The following is a 15,535-nucleotide window of genomic DNA, read 5'->3' as shown; positions in this document are numbered from 1 at the left end:
TTATGTGGTACTGAGGATCGAACCCAGGGCCTCGCACATGCTAGGCGAGTGCTCTACGGCTGAGCCACAACCCCAGCCCCAGACATTATGAATTTTTGGTGGAAGAACACCCACTGCCTGATCAAGTCTCCAGATCCATCTATCAAATTAAGGAACTACATGGGGCAGAGGAACATGTTAACTGACCAAAAGAGTACAATCAGCAAAACTCAGATGATGGGAAATTCTATGAGTGGACTTTATTTGAATACTAATACAAAAAAATGTTTTTTTTAAAACCCAATTAGGACATTTGAGACTTGAACTGTGAACTGATTATATATTTTGATAATAGAGAATTATTGTTAATTTATTTTAGTGGAAAAATGGTATTATGAATATATTTTATAAAATCCTTGCCCTTTAGAAATTCATAATGAAACATTTATAGGTGAAATATATTTGAAATTCACTTCAAAATGATATGAGGGGGATTGAGATGAAATAATATTGACCTAGAAGTGAAAAACTATTGAAACTGGACAATAGGTGCATGGGGTTTCAAAATACTATTATCTACACATGTGTATGCTTAAAATTTGTCATAACAAGTAATTTTAAACATAAATGAATATAATCAGTTCTTAATGCCCTTATATATCCTTGGCTTCTGCTAAGCCTTAAAAAAAACAGCTAAAAAGTCAGATCATGTGTAACTCCAAGAGAATGGTCACTCCATTCTGGCAATTCAGGGACTCCCTCTAGGCTACTGCAAGCTGCAATGTTGAGACTTTATAATGTGAAAAAGATCAACATAACAACATGTTTTATTTTTTCTTTCTTCTTCCTTTTTTTCTGGATTGAACTAAGGCTCTCATGTGTCTAAGTACACAACTGTATCCCTGAGTTGACTCCCCCTCCCACAAAGTATGTTTTCTATAAAAATACTTCTTTGAAATTTGAAAATCTGCTAAGGTAAGGCACTATGTCCAACATCCCAGAGGACACTACACTGAGAAAACATAGCCCCTGCTCTGGTGAGGAGGAAGGAAATATTGATCTAATGGAGTGAGAAGAAACAAATACCTAGTTATCAGAAGTGTGTGACCAAATGACACAATACACAAAAGGGTACCCAGAGGAAGAAAGGTTCCTCCAGATGACTGCTAGGGAAGCCAGATGGGTCTGTGCTGCGATGACCCTGGAATTAAGACTTCCTGGCTAGGATCTCAGCAGCAACGAGGAGGCATCCTCCTGGCTGAGGGATGGCCAGTGTGAAATCTTAAGGGTAAAATAAAAGACAGACGGCTTGTGGAGGGGGAATAAGGCAAGTCAGGCGGGGGAAGAATCAAGGCCAGGTGAAGGGAGGAGACAGGACAAAAAGAGGTGGGTACCTGGCTTGGAAAGGAAGTGAGTGCTATGCCTGGGGTTAGGGCTGCATCTAGTAAACCAGAGAAGCCACCCATTGTATTATAGCAGCATCCACTGCTGCTTCAAAGGACAACACAATCTGGCAACTTCCTGTGCAAGCTCAGCAATGCCATCTGCCCTCTTCTTGGTTTCAGGCAGTGGCCCAGCAATACAGATAAAACGGTATGAGTCAGGATTGTTAAATTGGTGTTAAAGGTACTGAGCTGTGGCTGAGCATGTGATGAGGTGCCAGAAGGAGGGGAGCATCACTGAGTGATCAGAACTCAGAGAACTCTTAAAAGTGGAAACAGACGCGAGAAAGCATCACACATAAAAGAAAAAAACATACAGCACCAGTGTGACTCCAAAACTCATTTATGGTTTATTCTGTTGGTATGATTATGAAAGGAGCCTCTCAAAGTCACATCTCTACGTGGTGACATCTGGTATATGATTCAGCACACATCAAGCTGCCAATTTCAATTTCTTTCATGATGGTGTTTCTTACCATCTCCTCCTTCCCACATGTCAGTATCTGGGATAATTGTCCAGGAAACAGGACCAGTGTATATTCACTGTTGTAAACATTCCAGACTGCTCATAAGGCTCAAACCTGGATCAACAGACACCCACCTAAGGAAGGTACAAAGTTCAGTAACAGCTGAAGAATTAAAATTGGACATTCTACTAAAGGCACAAAAATACTGGAGAAGAGAGAGGTTCATGTGGTAAGTGGACTCTAGTTATACGCAAAAACTGAGCCTCCAAAGTGCCTTGGCCCTTAGATTAGAAATGAGTCTCCGAAGCCAACCATATGGCCAGAGGCTTCACACAGAGGACACTCTGCTTACAGAGCTGCAGACTAGGCTGTGTGTAGACACCCTGTAAGAGTGGGATGTGGCTTGGGCTGATGGGAAACAAGAAGTCACTCGGTAGATTGCCACTCAAAGTCAACTGTAAGTACTCACTCTCCTTGAACCAGGGTGCAGTGTTAGCCCTTACCCTGACTGACATCCTTGAACTCTGCAAGAAGGAAGGAGATCAGATCTGTTCAGAAAAAGAGTTCACATAGCAAGCCTGAGACTGTTCATCTTTTGAAGGGCCTGCTTCCAAGACTAGCCCTTGGCAGGCTTCTGAACTTTGGATTTCAGGAGGGTCCCTGATGATCACTAACCAATAAGGGAGGCTCACTGTGCCTAAGCCAGTTACACATGCCGTTTGTGTTGAATACCTGCTTTCCTTCTAGGAATCTGGAATTTGGGTATATGCCAGGCAGAGGGTGTCCATGTGATCAGCCCCCAGCAAACATCTTTGGTTCTGGGTCCCTAACAAGTCTGCCTGGTTGGCAGTGTTTCACCTGTGTTCTCACACTTGTTGCTGAAGGAGTGAGTCTGTCTGTGTACTCCAGGGGAAGAATATCCCTGAAAGCTTACACTGTGGGTATGAGTTTTCCCTGGACTTTGTCCCATGCCTTTTCCTTTTCTTCATTGACTTATGTTTTGTATGTATCCTTTATTATAATAAAGCATAGCTGTGGGTACAACTACATACTGAGTTATATGATTTATCCTAATCATTCTTCAAACCTGGGGTAACCCCAGTTCACCTCAGTAAGAACGTGAGATGGGTGGAAATCTATGCATGAGCTGAGTAAGAAGACTTATGTTTGAGCCTGGTTCTGTCCGTGAATTTCTACTTCTTCCTCTATATAAGATAATGACAAGGCTGCCACTACTTCACTGAAACTGGAAATCACTCCCAATTCTTAGAGTATCCAGAGATAGTACTATTATGCAATAGTTAAGATTTTAGGGTGGAGGCTTCATCTTTAATCTGTGGCCTGCTTCTCACAGAGTCATGCACATGTAACACATTCCAGGCAAACAATCAGATGCATAAAACTAATTTAAAGAGCTATAAGATCATGAAACATTAAAAGCTTAATCTCTGCTCCCCATTCCTGTAATCACTGCCAACTTAAAAAGTGACAAATCATTGAAGATATACACAGACCACACATCCAAACACTTGTAACTCTGTGGAAATATAAATGGAAACCACAGGAATAAGCTATTGGTCATCAAGTAGCCTATTTGCAACTCACTCAAACTGATCAACATATCTGTATTTCCTGTCACTTTTTTGGCATTACTGGCTTAATCCTGCAATATCCAATTTATCTTCTCAATCTTATTGCAGTAAACAATTATGAAATTGAAGACAAATTAAGAAAAAAACTATTTTGGCATTAATACATTTGTCTTTCTAAAATTCCATAAACTCACAGGCAATTCCCATCCATTCACTCACTCATTCACAGACTAAGCAAGCTATAGAGAGTGTTTCAGTGGCAAAGCACCATGCTAGGCTGTATGGAATTAAAAGAAGATACTGAATTTGATCATAGTATCCTTCTGACACAAAGTTGTCTCTATAGGTGTCCACAGACACATCCTGTGAACTGTAAGAGAAGGAAGACCTGGTCCTTGGAGCAATCAAGGACCACTATAGATATTTCAAACAGGAGGAATTTAATGCAGGAATCTTCTTACACAGGAGATGAGACTGTTAAAAAGAGAATTCTAGAGAAAATGAGACAACCTCAGGACCTTTGGGTTGGGGAGCTAGTACCACAGCAGGGATGCATTTGCTGTCTAGGTTAAGTAAATGGGAGCTGGGACACCAACTGAGCAGAAGGCAAAGCAGTACCATGATGTGGCAGCAAGGATGCAAAGGAGGAATTAGGGGAGAGAGACAGGCAGGCTTGGAAAATCTATCTGATGTGAGATGAGAGAGAGAAAAGAAGCAGTAATCATGACTCAGAGGTTTTCAGCTATTCATAGAAAGAGGAAAGTTAGGAGGAGGAGCAATTTTGTGGGGGAAATTACAATTCATGTCACCAGAACTTGCTAAGAATGTTGGTATGCATGATGTTCCTTCACAATATGCTGCTAGTTCATTTATCACCTATTTGCAACAACTCTGTGCTAAATGGTAAGCAAATATACTTCAAACCAATATTTATACATTATCAACCAGTGTGTTCCATTTCAGCTTCCTAATAGACTCCTAATATGAAACACTGATATTTTAAATTAAAGCTGAATTCAATATAAGACCACCTCCTGTGGGAAACTCATTGCCTTAACCTGTAGACTGGCATGCTCAACTTCACATTTTGAGGGATTTTTTTTTTTTTTTGCAATGGATGGTCTTTTCCATCTCTATCCTTCAAGTGTTATTGAAATCAACATCAAAAACATTACAATATTTCTTGGTGCCCCATCTCCACAAAAATTGGCTTTTGAGAGTTGACCTCACTGGAGGAATGAGTATATAATTCTATCTAGAGATAAAGATGTCTTGGTGCACCATCTTCTGTTTCCTGGCTCCCATCCCAATTTTGTTGTTAATATTAATAAAAGTTGAGTTTGGAACACCTTCCCCACACCAACTTTCTGAAACCTAGCTCACCAAATACACAGTAGGCTTCCTAAGCCAGAGGACTTCAAAATGTACTTTCTCTTGACCACAACCTTCTTTCTTAAAGATATAAATTAATTTCTTTAATGTCTTCCTTGCTAATCAGCTTAGTCATTACTAAGCATAGATCAGTATGAACAATAAATAAATGCCTGTGTCTAAAGTCATCTCCTGAGAAATAAAAAGTTCATTTATAATGTTGCCAAATGAACAACTATTATACAAGACAAAATTCTGCCTAACTTAATCAATTTTGTTGTTAATATTAATAAAAGTTGATTTTGTAACACGTTCCCCATACCAACTTTCTGAAGCTAAAATTCTGTTTATAAATTCTTCTCTAATTTTATGAGACAAGAACTATGAATGAAATGTTTAAAATGGGAACTAACAACCAAAACAATTGAATGCAAAGCCATATTCTCCTTGTTAGTATCTAAATAGATATATAATTAAGAGTGCCAAGAAGGGAATTAAAAACCTCAACTTCTGTCTTATTTACATTCTTAGCACATTGCTGGAAAGAAGTAGAAATCTGCTAACAACTACCCATACCTCCCAGAAATGTTTTTTATATGTGACAATATTTACAAGGAACATTTTTTATTCCTGCTAATGTGAATGTTACTAAGCCCATCTGTTAGCACTATGTGCTGTCTCACTTAGAGTGAACTTAAGCAATCAAATGAAATTCTCAAACAAAATCCAAAGCAAAAGTCCCCAAGGAAGCCACACCTAAATGAGAAATTCTTATTTGATCCCCCACTGTTTTTCTATTAAGGTAAAAATAATGGGTATTTAAATGCAGGTCAAGACTGAAATGAGATACCACAGGGAAGCCATTAGATTGGCAAAAATCAATACTGAAAATATCAAGTGTTACACAGGATATAGATCCACAGAATCTCTTATTCATTACTGGTGAGAGTAAAAAAAAATGGTATAATACTTTTGGAAATAACTTGACATTATATAAGGTGAACATTCATGTTCTCTCCAACTCAATGAGCTGTGCACATAAATAAACAAGAAACTTGTTCCTACTCTCTCTTCCCCCCCACAAACCAGTAATTGCCTCTACAACCCAAAAGAAACTCTTGCATGTGTACATGAATTTCTATAATTACTCCATAACAGAAGATGCTGGGCTGGAGGTGTAGCTCAATGTCAGAGAGCTTGCCTAACATGTGAAAAGCCCTGGGTTCAATTCCCAACACCACAAAAAAGTTAAAATAAACGAGTCTCATGAAAATCATACACAAGCAAGACTGTACACGCACATTTTTATGAAGTAGAAAATGGTTCAAATTAAAAATGTAGACTTTTCAAAACTGCATGTAGATGGGCTAAAACTAAATAAAAAGGAAAGAAAGAAGAAGATGACCAAGATTTGGGATGGTGGTTATCCTGGAGCAGGGAGACCAAAAGATGGGATGAACTGATTGGTGAGGGGAAGGGGAATAAGTGCCCACATTTTCTCCAAACACCAGGTTTCCCTTAGCTAAAAATTTTAAAATATATACATGTATAGGAAATGGCTTCCCAAAAGGAAAGATGGCAAGAGAAATGGTTCTTGTTCCCTCTCTAACAGCTGCAGCAGGGAATCCTGCCTATATCCGTCTGTAAGAAAAAGAGATAGTGAACAAAACCTTTTACTCGGTCTTTGGCTTACAAGCACTTGAATCTTGCCTTTATACCAGCCACACACACCTGAAGAACCACTGAGAGCTGAGCATGTGGGCAGGGTTGAGAGAACACATGTTTGGTACAGACAGAGCACTCCATAAGGCACCCTGCTGCTGTCAGGATTATGAGTGACTGGCCTGGAGGACAACTGGTCCTTGATTTTGTCTGGCAGGATGGCCATGCTTGGATTCAGATTAGCAGTAGAACAGGAGAACAGCATCAAACATTTGAAGCGCTTGGAGACATGTGGAAGAGGAGATCACAGCACTCTTGAGTTCAGAGAAGTGGCTATTCTAGCTCCTACAGAAGGGTCTTTTCAGCAGATGGAGATTTACTCATCTCCAGTGGCTTTCAGACACACATCAGCTAGCTCGGTACCTTTGGGTAAGTCACAAAAGCTTCACTGTTCAGCCTCAGTTTCCCATTTCTGGTTGGCCTCACATGGAACTAAATGAGAGCATGGGGCTGTGTAAATGTCAGGAATCATTCACCCCATCCAGATGAGTCAAGCAACAATTGTACCCACTTTGTAATCTAGAAATATCCAAAAATGAAACTATAGACCTGAGCTGTGCACATTCATAAACAAGAAACTTGTTCCTACTCTCTCCTCCCCACCACAAACCAGTATTTGTCTCTAAAACCTTATCAGCAAGCAGTAAGAATGTTTCTTAGACCCAGAGAATCTGCACACTTGAGATTTTCTTCAAATGCCAATTGTTTATATGTAGTTATTTTAAGAAAAGAAAGGGACCTCTTTGCTCTTCTAATGAAAACAAAGTTAAATTTAAAAAAAAAACTGGAGACCAGGTTTTACTTTCATTAGATCAAGGCATTCCTGTCTTTATGAACCCTGTATTCATAAACATCACCTTGACCTTTGCTTCAGTAATACCTGGTGAATAAAGATAACACAGGATGAGTGGGCATTAGGACACATCTGGGACAGGCACCTGCAGATTTCCATGTACAACTTCACATTTTCAGGGGCAATTTGATCAAAACTGATATTGAAAACACTATAATATCTCTTGGTATCCAATCTCCACAAGAACTGGCTTTTGACAGTTGAGTTCACTCAAAAGGGCTAGGTCCAACCCAGGGTCAGAATCTCCCTCCACCAGATCCTGGGCTGGTGACCCAATGATAAGCTATGCCCTCCTCTCAAACCTCAGAACTTCTCATTTGTATAGCAGGACAACAATAGAGACTACTTCACAGAATGGTTGCAAGAATGAAATAAATGAATATAAATGTAAAGTGGAATGTGGGGTCCCTAGCTAACATGCCCTATGTGTTTAGTCCCTTGCCTTCAAGAAAAAAAGTAATACTTGTACTAAATCACTAAAGGTCCCTATCATTGGATGGCTTGGTGAAATGTTCACAGACCTGACAGAGAATGGAAATTGATATTAAAACACCATTTGGAAAAGGAGCTCTTTTTGCTAAGTCTCTTAATGCTAAAAATAATATATTCTGGGTCATATTTATGGTGTAGCTGAGTGGGCCAAGGGGCACCAATATACCACATGAGAATGCATTAGAAACACATCTCTGCTTTCTCTTCTGGCAGGAATTAAACACATGCAGTGATGCTCCACATCGGATTGGAAACCAACACATAACTTCAGTGAAGCTAACAAATTCTCAGTAGCATCATGGACTCAAACCATCCTCTAAAAGCCACATTTCTAAAAGGCTAGGAAGGATGGCATAAATCCTATAATAGGTGACCTGAAGGAATACTATTGGCTGAATGAAGCAAATAAGGTAACCCAAGTTTCAGCAAACAGCAAAGCAGGAACCCTCTGTTTATAAGAATGAAATGGAGTTTCTCAAAGTATGGTCCTGACCAGCATCATAGGCCTCGTGGGAACTTGTTAGAAATGTCAACTCTCAGCCCATGTGCCCTAGGCCCACTGCATGAGAAACTCAGTGGAGAGGCCTAGCACTTTGTTTCAATAAATAAGCCTGTCAGAGAATTCTGATGCACACTAAAATTTGAGAACCACTGGTCTAGAATGATCTGAGATCTCAAAGTTTAAACCAATCACCCCTAGGAAACATATTTAAGGCACAGCCAGTAAGAAAGGGAAAGAAACCCTCAGGAATTCCCCCTTTTAAACCACTTTCAATGGAAAGACAGTTCTTACTGTGTCAACTTTGGACTGAAATTATCAATTCCACATGGTTTCTGGAATAAGAAAGGACAAAAGAGAATACTTCCTGGCTCTCCACAAAATACCCAAATGGATTTCTGAAGGCACACACTGTGAACCATACATCTGTGGGTTTGTTAGTCAAAGCTCAAGGGCTGGCAACCAGCACACACCAGTAACAGTGGGAAACAAATTGGCCAACTGCTTGAGGAGGGAAAAGAAGCATTTCCCAAGCACTAAGCAAGGTAACTGTCTTCCTCAATTCCTGTTATAATGATTTTAGCTCCTGAATCAGAAGAGAACAAGGACTTTGGGGGGCTGATTCTAGCTAGCTATCCCAGGCCCCACAGCTACCAAGACCAGAGAAGGACTGAGGCCCTAGATCACTCCATGATCCCACCTTCCTACTTGGCCATAAACCTAGGTTTTTCCAGACGTCATGTCCATAGGTCACATTACCTTTGCCAGAGGTTAGGGCCCCAGCCCTTGACAGTTAGCCAGAGTAGTATTAATTCTCCTGCTAAAGTACATGCTCCCAAGCCCTCCTAGGCTTGTGGCCATGGGCCCCAACCCTGGAGGTCCTCCCATCACCATCACTGCAGCATCACCACCCTCCAAATCTTGGAAGTCCCACCTTGACACTTTCATACCTGTAGTAGGACAGCAGGCCATTGCCGAGCACGAACCAGCGGCGCTGGTAGCCCTTCAGGTAGTTGGTCCACTTGAGGAGCCAGCCCTTGTAGCTGTCCAGAGGCAGTGGGACCACTGGCGCACTAGGGGCCGCGCCAGTCCCCGACACTGGAACTCCAAGAGGTGTCTTCGCCTGTCCTGGTCGCAGAAGAGGCAGAGGTCTTGGACACAACCCAGACTCTTTGAGCAAGGGCACGTTCCCAGATACTAAACCCTGCGCGGGGAGCTGCTCTGACATGCCCTTGAATAAGGGCCCAGCCCCTCCACCTGGACCGGGGTCTGCCCCCCGCGGCAACTCTAGCAGTTCGGATTTTGTCCCGACCGATAGACCTGACTCAGACTTCCTCTGCGAGCGAGGATCAGATCTCAGCATTGCTTCTGAAACTGGCTCCCACATCTGTCCTGAGGTCCGGTCCCGTTCCGGTGCCGGCACTGGCTCTGGCTCTGGCTGGGGCTGGGGTTGGGGCTGGGGCTTGGTCTCCGGCCCGGAGCCGGACGTAGAAGCGCTCATGCCCGGCGCCGCCGTGTGGCAGGACAGGCAAGGGACAACCGTGAACAACGACGACAGCCCGCGGGAGCGGCCGCCGCAGCCGCCGCCTCGGCTCGAAGCGGCCGCTTTCCCCATAGAGCCCACCCGAGCGCGGCCCAGAGGGGCGTGGGGGCGGGGCGGGCGGGGGGCCGGGGGCGGAGCCGTGCCGTCACGCGCGCGGCGCGAGGCGGGAGCGCGCGCGGGTCCCTCCGCCGCCCCCAGCGCGCTGTGCCAGGTGCCTGTGGTCCTGCCCGCGAGCGACCGACCCGACTTGGACCTCTGTCCCTGACTTGGTCTGGCCCTTGAATGGCGCCCTGGAAACACCTGTGGGCCGAGAGCTGGGAGGGTGGACGACGCGGAAGGGAAGGCGCGCTTCAAGCCACGATCCTTGCCTGCCGCCCAACCAGTGCCAGGCGCTGGGGGAACAATGATGAATGCCGAGCCTGTCGGCTCGCGGTGCAGCTCTCTACGCCCCGGCGTCCCACCCTCGACTGGGGCGTGTTCATTCAGCTCCCTGAAACCCCAGCAGAGGCAGCACTCAAAACCCAAAGGCTTACAGGGGCTCAGCCAAGAGATGCTAAAAGCTAAAAATGACGTCCCACATCCCCGTGTCAGCCATTATCTGTGTGTGTGTGTGGGCCACCACGACCTCCTGCCTCCACCTTCTGGGTCAGCTGGCCTCTGGTTCATGCCAAGGCAGGTGTGTGTGTGTGTGTGTGTGTGTGTGTGTGTGTGAGAGAGAGAGAGAGAGAGAGAGAGAGAGAGAAGAGAGAGAGAGAAATTGATTTTGTCTAAACCAAGATTTTTAGAACAAGGAACACACCCCAAAATCAGATTCTTAAACTTGGATCCGCTGCATGGATATTCCTGTGGAGGCTGGCAATCAAGAAGCTTCTGCAGTAATCGTGGAGGTTTCCCTGTCCGCGCATTTTTGAGGAGGGACAGTCCATAGTTCATGGGATTATCAAAGAAGACTGTGACCTCAGAAAGGTTAAACATCATTGATTTTAAAGAATCTATCCCAACAGAAAAAGTTGATGGTTTTTACAAATGATTAGGAATATATGATGAAAAATTATATTCACTTAGGATTTTGCCCAGACCCTTCCAGCTTGGATCTCCGTGCAGTCTCCCTTTGTCTCATCCCCAAAAGGCTTACCCTTCCCTTACCCACTGGTCCTGATTTTTGATTCTGACAAGGTGACCTGTGCAGGGACCATTTCTTACATGAAGTGGTGATCAGAAAGGAGCAGATTGGAAGGCCCTAGAACCAGGAGGTGAGGCATGAGCTGAGCAGAAGTCTCTACAGTCTTTACTGTGAGCTCTGGAGTACAGAACCCAGGCCATCTTTGGTGATCCCATGAGTACAATGGTGGTCCGCAAACTTCAGTGTGCTCAGTGTCCCCACCCCTGGGGAAAAGTGATTGCTTCTGGGAGCAGTGGGGCATAGAACTGGGCGATCCTAATAACTGAGGTTTAGGCAGGATGGCAAGTTCTAGGCCAGCCTGGGCAAATTAGTGAGAACCTGTCTTAAATTAAAAAGAGCTGGGTATGTACCTCAATGGTGGAGCATCCCAGGGTTCAATCCCCAGTACTTCAAAACAACAGTAATAATAATAATTGTTTAAAGTTACCCCAGGAAAGCTGATTAGAAATTCAGTTTTCCATCCATCTCCCTGATATTCTGATTCAGTAGATTTGAAGTAGAATCCAGGAGTGTTCATTTTAATGAACTACCCAGGGCTGGGTATGCTCAGGGTCCCATCCCCAGCAAAACACACACTACCCAGGGGGTTCTGGTGTGGGTAGATCATGGTCACATTTGTATGGACAGTGATATAGAGGAGAAACACAGAAGGCTTTGGGAGTCGGATCCACCAAGGAAATCCAGGCTTGGCCACTCCTTAGCTATGGAAGCTTCAGCCATCCCATGAGCTTCTTCTTGAACATTTGGATAATGAAGATAATATCTACTAGAAAGCATTGTAAGAAAATCATGTATGTAAAGCACATTTGACATAGTAGATACTCAGTAAATAGTTTTTAGTTAGTTAATCAGAGAGTGCTCTGTGAAGTGGTTGGTGAAATGAACTAATCAGAGGCCAGAGCAGGACATGAGATGAAGGTTGACAAGCTTGGGAAGCATCCACAGTGGGAAAGCTCAGCCCCTGCTGTGTATGCATCAGAAGTGTTTGCTGCTCTCAAGGAGGGAAACTGACTAACAAATAATTAACAACATGTTTTAACTAGTGTAATAAATAACCAGCTTCTCTAAGATGACAGGGCCTATGCCATTAGTTCTTCCACAGTGGGTGAAGGAGTCACAAAAGGAACAAGATTTTCAGTGAATCAGAGGGACAAGGTAAGCATTCAAGGCAAAGAAACCAGCAGGCACAAAGTCCCAAATCAGGAGAGAACAGCTTGTCTGGGAAATGATAAATAGCTCAGCATATTTGAAAGAGTAGGACAGGACATGGGTAGGCACATCACTGTGAGGAACGCCTTTCATTTTACAGAAAGTGGATCTCCTGGGGATGAGAGATTTTTTTCATTTTTAAAGTGACAGATCCTTTCCCTTAGAGAAACGGTGACTCTGAGTTTGGGGCAGGAAATATGCAAGATTAACCTACCTGGGACATCTCCTCATACCATTTGAACCTCTTGGGTGTTTTACTGTATGTTTCATCTATTCAAAAAATAGTAATTGGACTGAATAAAGAAGCTATTCAGGACCACTGAATTTAATACCTATTGAGTCAAAGGGACTCAGAAGCCAACTTAAAGGGACTCCTATTACCCAAAGATGAGACAGTTTGAGCATCAATAAGAATAATGATTGCAATGGATTAAAATATCAGCTATGTAAAAATTTGTATGTTAAGCCCACAAGTTCCTAAAGCTACAAAAACAAAACAAAATAAAAATATGTTTCACTAGTCAATTCTGGTGGTTTCTATAGTACCAATTCATAATTATGAAAATTGATAAAGGGAAAGAATTAAATCTATATCCCACCTTTCTTATACAAGCTGTATTCATGAGAACCAGAGTTTAAACTGGGAATATTTATAGAAGGATTAGCTAATAAATTCAGAAGAGAAGATAGAATTCGAAATAAAAGAATTGGGTACAGTGGAGCATGCCTGTAATCCCAGCAATTCAGGAGGCTGAGGCAGGAGCGTTACAAGCTTGAGGTCAGATTGGGCAACTTAGTCAGATCTTGTCTCAAAAAATTAAAAGGACCAGGGAATGGTTTTTGTTTCTGTCATAGAAGCACCCATCCCCAGATGACAACATGTTTTTCCCCAACCAGACTTCAAATGGAACTGAGTTCTAAACACATCCCCCACGTCGTCCCCTACGTCCTCGAGCCCCCTCACATTCAACGCCCCCTCTCAGCTCTGAAGCAGCTAGACTAAGCCTTTGCCCCTTCTCCTTACAGCAATAAGGAGTTCCTAAAATAAGAGGGGGGAATGAAGCCAGAAATAGATGGACAGTGTATATAGGTAAATCGAGTCAGGTTGGATCTAGAAGGCCAATTTTGAGTGAGTCTAGGAAGTTGAAGCCTGGCCCCGAGGGTTACTGTTTACCAAGATGTAGTGCCTGCCCAAATAGACCCCCAACTGAGGGAACCATGATTAGTTCCCAAGTTTCCAGACAAAGTGGGGAATGAGAAACCAGCCTCTACCTCAGAGCAAAGCCTGTCCAAGGAAAGGGGTGTGACCCTTGTCCTTGGAAAGACCCACAGAGCCCTCCTAGGCACATACCCACCCTGCTAAGTTGTTTATTTATAAATAACAGGAGAGATCTGCAGAGCCAGATGTCCCTGACTCAGTCAGACTAGGTGAGACCCATAGCAACTCCCTAGCAACTAACAATCAGCATGAGATAGGGAAAATACCTGGGATGCCAGATGACCCTCCTAGTAGTTTATGGTGGGTGATAACATGTTGGGAAACCATGTAGTTCAGCACGTACACCCCTTGTGGCTTAAACCAATCAGGTCAAACCAATCCCCCTCTTGTACTAACCAATCACCCTTACCCAACTTGTTCCTGCCAGTGAATGTACTAATCATATTTTAGAGTTGTTTTATGATTTTCCCTCGTGTGTGTGTGATGATTTGCTAAGAGATGCTATGATGTATGCGAAGTCCCTGCCTTCCCCAAAGAGTGTATAAAACTGCTGCAAACCCTGGGCTCAGGGCCTCTCAGTGTCACCAGTTACTGTGTGCACATGGGGGACCGAGCTAGCTCACAATAAACACCTCTTTGCTGCTTACATCGGGGAAAAAAAAAAAAAGGACCAGGGAAGGCTGGGGCTTAGTGGTAGTGCTTGACTCTTATGTGAGAGAACTTAAATTTGAACCCCAGCACTCCTACCCCCCCCCAAAAAAAAAATATCATCTTTCGGCAACTCCCTGTGAAATAATTAGTCAAGGTAAAGTAAAGATCATCAGAGCTATTACGTGATGGGGTCAGTGAAGGACTACATCAAGGATTAGAGTGATACTAATTGAGTCTACTGATCAATCTTAGCATCACATGAAGCACAACTATAGAATACTATGTGATTTGGATACAGGCCAGTAGAAAATACATAGCACCATCTATATTTATTTTTATACTATAACCCATCCCATTCCTTTCCAACTAAATGTTAATTTAATCATGGCTTTCTCCCACTATAAAAGGAAGACATAGTAACAAGCTAAATGACCCAAGGAGTTCATCAATCAAATCCAAAAATAGGTAAATCTATATCCAAATGACCAGTTGTATTCAATAAATGCATATCTTGGGGAATAAATAGAAATAGGAAAATGGCGGGCTGGGGTTGTAGCTCAGTGGTACAACGCTTGCCTCATATGTGTGAGGCACTGGGTTCTATTCTCAGCACTGCAAATAAATAAATGAACAAAATATAGGTCCACCTAGAATTTTAAAAAAAATTTAAAAATAGGAAAATGGTACCAATTTTAAAAATACATATCAGCCAGATGCAATGTATGAATTTCGTTTAAATTTGTTTAAAATAAGCCAACTAAAAATATATATTTTGGAAATAATTGGGCAATATTGAACACAGATCAGGCTTTTGGTAATGCTGTAAACTGAATGTATCTCCCCAAAATTCTTTTTTAAAAAAATACTAATTTTTAGTTGTAGTTAGACCCAATATTTTATTTTATTTATTTATTTTTATGTGGTACTGAGGATTGAACCCAGGGTCCCGCATGTGCTAGGCGAGCACTGTACCACTGAACCACAACCCCAGCCCCATCCCCAAAATTCTTATGTTACTCCCAATGTGATTGTATTTGGAGTAAGAAAGTAATTAGTCAAGTGTAGGGTCCTAATCCAATAGTATTAGTGTCTTTATAAGCAGAGACATCAGAGACCTCACTCTTTCCCCAGTGTGAGATCACAGACAGAAGGAAGCCATCTTATCTGCAAGCCAGGAAGGCAAACCAAATAGGTCTGCACCTTGATCTTGGAATTCCCAGCATCGAGGACTTGTGAGAAATAAATTTTTGTTGCTTACGACACTAGTCTATGGCATTTTGTTATGGCAGCCCGAGCAGACTATTACAGGGCAT

At 42.8% G+C, this 15,535-nt stretch overlaps 1 protein-coding gene across 3 annotated transcripts in view; it reads right to left on the bottom strand.

Annotated features, from left to right (window-relative positions):
• Positions 1-10,032, bottom strand: part of Osbp2 (oxysterol binding protein 2) — a 182,865-nt gene extending 172,833 nt beyond the window's left edge. For 2 of the 3 annotated variants that reach the window (XM_026408931.2, XM_026408930.2), the window contains exon 1: positions 9,368-10,032. In XM_026408931.2, the coding sequence (XP_026264716.1) occupies positions 9,368-10,032 (665 nt within the window). The remainder of the gene's footprint in view (positions 1-9,367) is intronic. The other variant, XM_026408932.2, reaches the window with a different exon arrangement.
• Between the last annotated feature and the right edge of the window lie 5,503 nt (positions 10,033-15,535).

The sequence above is a fragment of the Urocitellus parryii genome, chromosome 3, assembly GCF_045843805.1.
Source record: "Urocitellus parryii isolate mUroPar1 chromosome 3, mUroPar1.hap1, whole genome shotgun sequence".
Lineage (NCBI taxonomy): Eukaryota > Metazoa > Chordata > Mammalia > Rodentia > Sciuridae > Urocitellus > Urocitellus parryii.
This window is presented reverse-complemented; position numbering and strand designations above follow the sequence as displayed.